The 10,625-nt window shown below is 43.8% G+C and overlaps 1 protein-coding gene across 3 annotated transcripts in view; it reads right to left on the bottom strand.

Annotated features, from left to right (window-relative positions):
- Positions 1 to 225: 225 nt before the first annotated feature.
- The window catches only part of SOCS7 (suppressor of cytokine signaling 7), a 38,780-nt gene continuing 28,380 nt past the window's right edge, over positions 226 to 10,625 (bottom strand). For 2 of the 3 annotated variants that reach the window (XM_061589613.1, XM_061589615.1), the window contains 2 exons: positions 9,677 to 9,834; positions 3,628 to 6,603 (listed from right to left, as the gene is read on the bottom strand). In XM_061589613.1, coding sequence (XP_061445597.1) covers positions 9,714 to 9,834 — 121 coding nt within the window. In that variant the 3' untranslated portion in view covers positions 3,628 to 6,603; positions 9,677 to 9,713. Of the gene's footprint in view, positions 2,834 to 3,627; positions 6,604 to 9,676; positions 9,835 to 10,625 lie in introns of those variants that run through there. The other variant, XM_061589614.1, reaches the window with a different exon arrangement.

Genomic DNA, 10,625 nt, shown 5'->3' with positions numbered 1-10,625 from the left:
ATGGGGGAATGTGGCTCTCATTCTGAAAAAGGCTCTGCCTTCTTGTGACCCTTAGCCTTCTCATCTGCAATATGGTGACACTGGCCTACTTTACCAGGCTGTTGTACGCATTACCAAGAAAGTGAAGCATTTTGAATACTTAAAATATTAAAAAGGGAAAGTTTAATAAATCCAGGCAAACTTTCCTCCCCTGCAAAGTAAGACAGAACACATAAGTGACCATTTAAGTATTTTATTTCAAACCCCTCTCCCCACCAGCCCTGTAAAACAACCACCCAGAGGCAGGGGGGGAAACAAAAAACAACCCCACAATAGAAATGAGATACAAACGGGAGAGAGGCAAAGTTCTCTGCCATGGTTGACAAAAATTACCCAAAAAAAGGAAAGGGGAAAAAAGCCTTCCACCCCAACTTTGGGGCAAAACTTTTCAGTATATCTGTTTGTCCAGACAGGACCTGCAGCAGTTACAAATGTCTCCACATGAAAAACCAAAACGTGCCTATTGATACAATATATACAGACAAGGCCATTCAAAACCCAGTCCATAGAACCATCTAATCCCTCCCCCAAAATTTCTAAACACACCCAAAGTGCATTTATCTTCATATAAAACATCTTTCCCCCCCTCCCAGTCCAACATTACAAGATTGGCCTGCAAGTCTGGTTTTTTACATTTTGTATAATTTTGAAAATAAATTACAGCAGCTATTTCAATAAATTAAACATACACACACATACACAAAGAAAACTTGGAGTTTAGCAAAATAGCTTAAAAAAACCTTCCAGTGCAATAACATGGTATCTTACTGAATCAACTTTGTTAAAAGGAATATGCAAGCTTTTGAGTCACACAGGACACTGAAGCTGTGTACATACAATAGCTTTTCAGTGTTATTACCAAAGCATGCATATTCACTTTTGTGTTTCTCGCCCACCTTCTCTGATCAGGTGGGGCTGGTAGTGGGGGTTGTAGCATTTTACACTGTGCACTGGAAAAACTGTAATAGGTCCCCCCAAAAGTGATCTGCACTGCTACAATTAAGACATTTGCACATTTTTGAACAACCATCACAGGAGCTTGTTGACTAGTATGCAATACCACTGCACAAATTCCAGAGTAATGTTGGGACCATCCAAAATATTTTTTATTATTAAATAAGTTGTTAGTATATGAAATAATAGAAGGCTATCTAGATGGGCTTATCTCAGATAAAACTATTCTGGTCTAATCAGTTTCACCTCTCTATAGGTTTATGAACGTTCAGGTCAGTTTTGTAAAGCTTCCAATGTAGTAAGTTTAATACAGCCAATCACTCCTGAATCCTGGTCAGCCAAATTATTGATAAAACTTGAGTTTTGCTACATTCCTAGCAATACATGGGCTTGTGTGCTGCACTCAGCTTGTGTGGCGTGAGGAGGAACAGGTTAGAAGCTGAATGGGCTGGAACTAGATGAAATGGCTGCAACTTGAATTGTATAGATAACTATTGTGCCCCATTAAAGTAAGAATTTATGCCACTTTAGTAAGAAGGGAAATCTACCCTATGGCCAAAGGGCAATATTAGACAGACAACAGAGCAGCCTATTGAGAGCTGGAGAACAGTGTTTGAAATCCACCAGACTTATGTGCAGTCTTGGACAAGTCACTGACAAGGCTGTTGCAAAGGGCGACACAATCAAATGCAGTTCTATCCTAACAGGCAGACCACAAAGACACATGTATCTTTGCTTTGCATGTTCAAAGAAGGAAGAGCTTGCACTACTGACACAGGCAAAGGAGATCACATGTGCTTATTTCCACTATGCATGATGCACAGATCTGTGAAACCTTAAAACTTGAATAACCAAAGCATTTATTTTAAAAATGAAGGCATCTATCTAGAGTTGGCTTCTTTGTGGGCAAGAACAGCGTTTATGCCACAGTAAAAAAAAAAAGGGGGGGGGGAAAGACATTAAAAAAGATAACTTTGGAATCCATTACATTTTGGATGTACACATTCTTCTCAGGAGAGGCAGTTTGATTTTCAAGAATACATGAAAGCTCATCCGTGCAAGAGTTTGCAAGGAACATTTATACAGTATCTAGTTACTTTATGCACATCATTTTTTTAAAAAACAACCAACCACTACTTAATTCTTGGAAGGTACCAAGTGTCAGGGGTGGGGTGGGAGAGAAATCATAGCACTGTGCAGATTGGGTCTGTGGGCAGCAATCAGAATTAGCCACCCGTTAGCATCCTTTAACAGATTACTGAATTGTGAAACTTTGCCTGCTCTTTTTCGCCTCAGGTTAGCACCTTTTCAAAAAAAAAGCAGTTGAGAGCAAGGCCATTACACATTTATAGCAGCTATGGCGCCAGGGTTTGATCTGAAGGCACCTTGTTGAAGGTAAGTACTTCTGGGTCTGGTCAGTGCCTAGAGGGGTGACTGCTTGGGAGCCACACGTACCTCACCTTGGATTCCAGGACAGCAGAAAGGTGGGGTACAAATGTAAGAAAAACATAAACAACATACAAGCTGCACCTCATGAAAAAGGGACATTTGAGCCAAGAAGCCTGCTACTGTAGCTCTGTAACCCGCCCAAGACTCATTCTGTATTTCTTGAGCAGGATTCAACAGCTGCTAACTCCTCCTTGCTCATTTTCATCCTGTGAAGATTTGCATCAGGGATGGGGAACCTCAGGTTTGGGGGCCAAATCCAGCCTTCTGTATCTGGCCCGTAGAACTCTCCCCAGGCCACACCCCTCACGGGTCCTGCTTCACACCCCAACTGTTTTGGGCTGGCTGCATGGCTGCAATATGCTCCTGAACTCTGACAATGTCTCTTGCTTACCTGCATGAAGGACAGAGAGAGAGGTGTGGGAGTGTGTGTGTGTAAAAACTAGCCTACTGCACAAAGGGAAAATTTACATTTGTAGCTCCACCCACTGTTGCCTGTGCCCCCACTTACTACTGGCACGAGGCCCTCAGAAGGTTGTCCAGAAGGGAATGTGGCCCTTGGGCTGAAAACATTCCCCCACCCCTGACTCATACCAAGAACTGGTCATCAGTTCTTCCACCCAGCCAAGGTAGCACTGATAAGCCCCCCCCAGCTGCAACCCCACACACTCCAAATTTTAAATTTGTTCAAGAGGCATTAATGGCCAGAAGATGGGAAAACCAGCTATACTGTACTTCCTGTTCCACATGTTGGAAAGAGAGTGGGTAATTTGTTGAAGGAACAGTATGGTATGGACCTTATAGCACCTTCACTAGCAGGGTGCCCTCCAGACGTTTTGGCCTGCAACTGCCATCCGTCCCAACCAGCACATGCTGGCTGAGGTCGCTGGGAGTTGTAGTCCAAAACACCTGGAGAGCACCAGGTTGGCAAAGGCTGCCTTACAGGAAGGTGACATGTCAAGAATCTCCCTGACCCAACCTGAACACAATAAAGAAAAAGAAAAATTAAAAAAAGTTAAAAAGTGGGGCCAATGATTCTAGAGAGATCAGGGGGAAAAGTTTGCTCTGGGTTAACAGTTTTTTGCCCCACAGCCCTCCCCCCCTTGCTGGAGCAAGGAATGGAGTGAGGGATGCTTCATCAGACACACACCAAAGCAACAATTCAGTCAGAAGCAGACAACAAAAAGCTCCAGTGCAGAATTTAATTCTTGCTGCCCAACACTCATCCACAACCACTCGCACATTTCAAAAAGAGAACTCGTCAAAAACAGCCTCACACGGGAAGGATTTAAGACAGATGGGGGGGGTAGGTAGAAGAGTTTCCTTATAGAAGAAATCCATTACAGCAGTGGACTAAGGTGGATGCAACAGCAGCCAGGGGGAGCCAAGCTTACTCCCTGCAAATTATTTACATGTGATTGGCCTTTGCCACTCAGTAGTCAGTTGACAGTTTTACAGGTGTTCAGTTCAACAAAATGACAGAAGATCAGGAGGATATCTAGCTCCTGGCACTGGGGCATGGTTTGTGCATGTTTGAACCACGTTTTAAGAAACATTTCCCCAGCACCAGAGCAAGTCATAGGTTTGTGGAACTTTTGGTCTCATCTCTTATCTGAACCAAGCATTTTTGGGGGGTGGGGGTGGGGGATGAGGAGATAAAGAAAAAAAGTATCTCCCCCAAGTCCACCATGGATTGGAAGGCTCACCATTTTAAAGGAAGAGAGAAGAGCAGATATGATGAGCTGGTGTTAAGAAACTAAGAGTGTTTCAACAACCAGAATTTGCCAGAGAGCTGATAGCTGCTTTCTTTTTTGAGCAGGAACAGAACCTTCAATCCCCTTTTGGGCGTTACAACTAAATTCCAGCACCTTTTAAAAGTCCTCCCTTGCAGCCACAGACACACCCCTCTCCAAATGCTAATTAGAACAAAATGGAATGTCTTTCTGGTGCATCATTCTATACCAAAATACACAGCTAGGAGGGTGTTCTGGTACATTTATGACCACTCCAAGCATGGAACCTCTTCAGGCTCAAGTTACCAAGACCTTTCAGTATTATGTTATTTGCTGCTATTTAGATGCACAGCTCCAGAAGCAACATAGCTACATGTACTGCAGCAGAGGGCCAGATCTTTTTCCCCTAGTGTATCAGAACAGGGAATTAGTTTTCCCATCTACTGCTGCAGAGCATGCCCAACACCTTCATTGGCTCATGTCTTCACAAGCTGTCTTGGCTGCCGTAGGAACCGTTACAAAACGACGGACCTTCAGGGAAAGGCACAAGTTCAGCGGCTCAGTGCATCTTCATTTCACTCCTTTCACAAACTGAAAATGGGCAAGAGAGTACCTTCTTTGGGGATACAGCGAGCATGGATGCCCAGGCAGTAAATACAGAGTCAGCCCAGTTTTTCACAACAACATGGGTGGAAAAAAGAGTAAGAGTGTGTGGTTGTTTGGGAAGTAAATACTGCACCAGAATTTGTTCAGAACCAAACTTTGGAATCCATCTTGAAACACACAAAGTATTAATAGGATGAACAAAGGTCCAGTTTCCTTTGAACCAACTGGTGTTTAACAGACACAGTCTTTTCACAGATCAACTTTTAGAAGACCATCTCCTAGCCACCCTCTAGTTCTTCTTAAGAATATTCCAAAGTCTTGATGACTATGAAACATCAGTTAGCTTTATCCAGTGTGCTGGGTGGAAGTGGAGGTTGAAGCCAGGGTAAAACTCTTTTTCACAGAATATGGAGCAAGATTTACAAATTAATATTAATAATAAATTAAGTTATCACAGCTTTTAAAAGAACCACCAAGAAATTATGCTAAGTACCTTCAGCTAGAGATGGAAAGTGGATTTAGTGAGTAAACACATACACACACAAGATGTCCCAATGACTTCTAAATAGCTGTGGGTTGGTTTGCTATGACAGAAATCCCCACACCTTGCTGTTGCAGGGTGAAAAGAGAGCACACAATATTTCTTTGTTGAAGTATTTAGAAAGTTTCTCATTAGGACTAGAAGCTAAGAGCATCAGTCTTAGACAAACAGGGTCTTCTCGGGTGGGTAAAAGTAGGAGACTGTGTAGAACTGCTCTCAATTTCAGTTCTCTCCTTCCTCTTCTCACAGCAAGACAGGGCTAAGGTGCGTCAAAAATGTTGCTTCCTCACATTAAAAGGTACAAGGGGCATTTCCTTCTGTGTGCCAAGCCTCCAACTCTTACTTTTTCAGTAAGCCATTTTGGGAGAAACAGGGCGAAAGCCCATTTGCAGCTTGGAGATTGGCTTCAGGTGGCCAAGTGTGCATCTTCCTCCACCTGACAGAGATACCAACAGTGGTATGAACAGCAGCTGCTTGAGGTTTCAGGGTTAACCGTGGTGGGAGGAAAAAGAAAAGGGGGGGAATGGCTAACAGCACTTGCAGTGGAAAAGCTTCACAATGCCACCCGCGCCCCATTGTCATATGAAGAAAGGCAACAGCACTTTGTTTCATCTGGTTAGATCCAGCCAACACACCTTAAAATTCCATGGCAATTTCCCACTGTCTGATTAGGCTGCAAATTCTTGCACCTCCAACCAAGCTCTCTTTCCTTATGGAGCAGGAAACTGTACCGCAGCTCACCATTCCCTGCCCTTCCTCCTCCCCCTCCTGGGCTTTGGCCTCATCTACCCAACACAAATATTTCACACATCTGAATACACCTTGAGCTCAGGCTCTGCTTGCATAAGCAGCATTCTTCAGCAAGGATAGTTTGGCTGGAAACACAGTTTTTTGCTCATTAAGTCTCAGAGTCTGCTGTACCTCTGCCACACGCACCCACGCCCATCCCCAAAATGCCAACAGATAAACAAAATGTAAAAATCGGCTCACTATTTCCCATGCTGGAAGAAAGGGAAGGGGGGGGGTAAGCACCAAAAAAATAGAATTTTAAGAAGAAAAATATGACATTCTCCATCCTTCCAGGAGCTTGTAGTCCAGTTTCGGCAGATTCCAAAACATTGTTATGAAACCAGATGGGGTCATGGCTCCTGTTTTTCTGTGCACAGGTGTGCTTCTTTTCAAGCCCTGGATCTTCTCTGGAGGCCAAGAAATAGCCAGAAAGCAAACACCAGGAGTCCTCTCCAATGCAGCTTCCACAGCTACAAGATATTGGTGACTGAATTCCTAATTTGGGGTGGAGAAAGACAGGGAGTACAAAGTAAGTTTTGACCACTGGACAGGGCCACTGGACAACTTGCATCAGATCCTTCCTTTTGCAAATCTAAAAAAGACAGGGCTGTGTATACTCTGTGCTTCTGTGATGTGCAAATGCAAAGTTCAGTTCTGCGTGTAGAATTCTGAAAGATTTATTTTTAAAAAATTAACATTTAAGTTTCTAGCTCTTATGCCTCTGAAGAACAGCTTGCAAAACTGTGGACAACTGCCTAGGGAAGCCTGCATGACACCAGCTCTGGATTCTGGTGGTGAAGGAATGAGGCTTCTGCTGCAGCTACCCAGTGGTAGAAGCAAATAGGTGGACAGATTAAAATAAGTCTTTGCCAACCCAGTGCCTTCCAGATGTTTTGAACTGCAACTTCCATCAGTCCCAGTCAGCATGACCACTGTAGTCCACCACATTTGGAGGACACCAGGTTGGTGAAGTCTGGAGTAAAACCTTTGGGAGATAAGCAAATATATATCACCCTGCTCATAGTGTACACAAACATCAGGTTTGGGGTTGTTTTTTTAGAGTGTAGGGTACACAAAGCCCCAGGTATACAGTATGAAAACAGAATCAAGTCTGCAGAAAACATAAAATATAAAGGTTCATTGGGAGATACTCAGGTGTAGTGCTAAAGCATAGTTTAGCGCAGTGAGAACAAGTCTAATCTCCCCTTCAGCTCAGGCACTCCGCCCCCGTCCTCTACTACATGAGGAGGACAAGGAGGAGTTCAGAAGCTTTCACTTCCATTTTTTGATTAACCTCAGCTTGCAGGAAAAATTGTGACAAATCTCAACTATGGTTAGTGGCAACAAGCCAACTTCAAGCCTTTGTTTATGAAGCTAACTTGTTCCAACTAACCAACTGTTAAGAATCACCTCGTTTTAGGGTTGCGATGACGTGCTAAACCATACTTAAAGTAAAGTAGAACCAGAAGCTTCTGATCTCCCTCTCATGACAAGGCTCACTCTTGGAATGCTTAACTATGGGTCAGCATTATATCCAAACAGACTCACTGGCCTCTTTTGCACATGCCTAAATCATGGCTAGGTGTGAAGGAGCGGGCAAGTTCTCACAGCAAAAATTGCAGCTGCTTCACTGCTCTCCTGGTTCTACTGCTGCACTACCTGGGACGAAACTATAGTTAGGATTAGCATTTGTCAAGATCATGGTTTGTTTTAATCCAGACAAATCATTAGCAGTAATGCAAGAATAAACCTTGATTACTGCTCATGTTTTTTTCTGGAGCAGGAAGCCATAAGCTTGGGTACGGATGCACCTCTAATCCAAACCATGCCTTAGCTCCGGGTAGTGTAGCAGTAGCAGAATTGGGGAGGAGCGTAGTGGTGACAATTTTTCACGAGTACCAATGTCTTCAAGCTTAGCCATGGTTTGACTTAGCACTACATATGAACTGGGCCAGTGATTAAAATGTTATGACTTGAACATCTCTACTAAAACCAAAAGGACTTGAAAGTTCTTAACTCTGGCTGGCCGGTGCTCCTGCACATGCGAGTTCTTTGCTACTCTAAACCGCAAGAAGTGGCAAAACAGATATAAATTAATTCATTTTTACATTTCTGTATTTTGTCCCAAACTGGACCTTCAAAGCAATTTCAAATACAGTAATAAAACATCACAAGAAGACTATAAAAACAAACTATAAAACTATAAAAAGACTATAAAAACAAACCCCCCTCTCTCCCCTTTCTCTTTCTCTGGGAGTATGACATAAAAGCAAACACATACGTAAAGCTTTTAAAAAGGGTTGTGAAATTGATGCACTTCCATAGGAGCACAGAGGATGGTACAAGCTGGAGAATTCAGCTTCCATTTATACCAGGGAATGTGTGGCCCTCCAGATGTTGTTGGACTCAATTTCCATCAGCCCCAGCCAGCACAGATGCAAATTTAGGAATAATGACTATAAACAGAAATACATCTCACCATAGTGAGGAAAACTGACCAGGTGATCTGTGTGCTTGCTTGGTCTGCCCCACCAATGCCAAATGTCTGACAGGCAACTTCAAAGCTCTCCCCTCTTATGGCTTTTTAAACTGGACTTGGACCAAACAGCCTTTCAAATAGAGGGCTGTCCTCTGTAAAGTAGGGCACAAGGCCACTCTGGATGGGGCTTGTCCATAAGACTATTAAGTTTCATAAAAAATTACCTGTCTGAATAACTGTCAAACACACTGAAAAATGATAAGAACAGCAGAGCAAAACAGTAAAAGGAGAGCTAAACAAATAACCACTGAAATAACAGATTTTTTAATGCCAGACAACGATGGGGCCAGCCAATGTTTCCAAGGACAATATTCCAAAAATGGAGCACTGATGAAAAAGGCCCTTTCTCCCCATCCCCACTCAAAGTCCCTTTCTCCAATTGACAAAAGAGACAGATGCCCAGGGCCCAACACTGTCAGAGGCCCACCAAGTCCCCGGCTCAGAGCCATTGTTTCTTTTTAAAGGAAGACTCTGGCCCACAGATGGGAAAACCTTTGATCTCCTAACAGTAGTGTAGAGGCAAATTCAGAAGTGAAGGGTCCTTTCATGATAGTCATGCCACGCACCCGTCACAGCCTCGCCCCCTTTTCCACTTTCCATTGTCTCCTTTGCTCTCCCTGTCACCTTGCAAGCCAACCAGCATGAAAGGAGATGCTGTGTGCTGCTGTTGAGAAGAGTCTTCTGAGTGGCTGGGCTCACCTTCTTTCATTCTGATTTGCTCCAATCAGCATGAAAGGACAAGCACTCTTCTCAGTGGCTGACATGCTCCCTTTTCATGCTGATTGGCTTTGGCTCATACATAGTGACCTGGCTAGGACCCTGCTCCCAAAAAAGTAACAGGTCTATGACCCCCTGCATCTCTGGATGACTACATCCATCTCCTAGATATTGTTGGACTCCAGCTCCCATCAGCCCCATTCAGCATGGGCAATGGTCAGGCATGCTGGGAGTTGTAGTCCACTAGCATCTGGAGGGCCACAGGTTCCACATCCCTGGTTTAGCCCTTGCATACAATAATGTTTATGTTACCATTGGTGACATCAGTAAGGCAGTAGAGGGCCCTTTGCTACGTTGAAGACTCCGCCTCTTGCTTCTGTTTGGAAACAAGCTGGGCCTCCTTCAGGGAGAGATACACCTCCTCTTGGGGGTCGTAGTAGTAGAATTTGCGGATGTACGAGATCAGAGGCCTAGATAAATAGAAAGCCAAGTGACACCCAGAAGATTTTAAAAGGCATGATGGAACAGAATGAAAGTCAATTGCAAAACAAGACTAGTGACCAAGTCCTAGTCCTCTGCTTACTTAAAAATAAAACCACAAACATGACTGTAGTGACCTGCAGCGTAAAATTGGCATTATTTCTGCAAATACAACATTGATCTTTAGTGGGTAGGTTGGAACCCATTAAAAAAAAAAAAAGAGGATGACAAAAACATTAGCAGCTCCTTCTAGTGTTCCCAGGGCCAGAACATCACCCAAACACACTTTCCTCTTCCTTCACAGCAGCTGCATTGTCAGTATTTGGTAACCAACACATCCCTTCAGCATAGAGTATTTGTACACATTGTTAACATCAAGTAGCAGTTCAACCTGTCCTGCAGGTGGGTGAGTAGGGGAGGGAGGGAGAGGCTCATAGGATAGCACTCTAGCCTAAGGCCTTTCCAGACAATTTACAGCACAACAAAATGCACAGTAGTTAGTCAGGAGTCCCCAGATGTTTCCCCCAGAAACAAGTAGGTTGCTTCAGGCAATATCCCATTATCCCCGAGTGCAAATTGCACACATTCTGGTACTTGGGGGGTGGGGGAAAGCAGCTTCTTTTTCCTCAGTGCCATTTGATGTGGAGCGCTTCTCCGGAATGCAATTGTGCAAGGTCTGGTTGCCACATGCCACTTGATTACTCTACACTAGATGGCAGGCAGCTTTGAGTAAGAACCAACTCCACCGAAAAGAATCATGTCTGAGATGATGGGGGTAATA

Source organism: Rhineura floridana, chromosome 11 (assembly GCF_030035675.1).
Source record: "Rhineura floridana isolate rRhiFlo1 chromosome 11, rRhiFlo1.hap2, whole genome shotgun sequence".
Taxonomy (NCBI): Eukaryota; Metazoa; Chordata; class Lepidosauria; order Squamata; family Rhineuridae; genus Rhineura; species Rhineura floridana.
The sequence above is the reverse complement of the archived record's forward strand: the minus strand, read 5'-3'. Positions and strand labels throughout refer to the sequence as shown.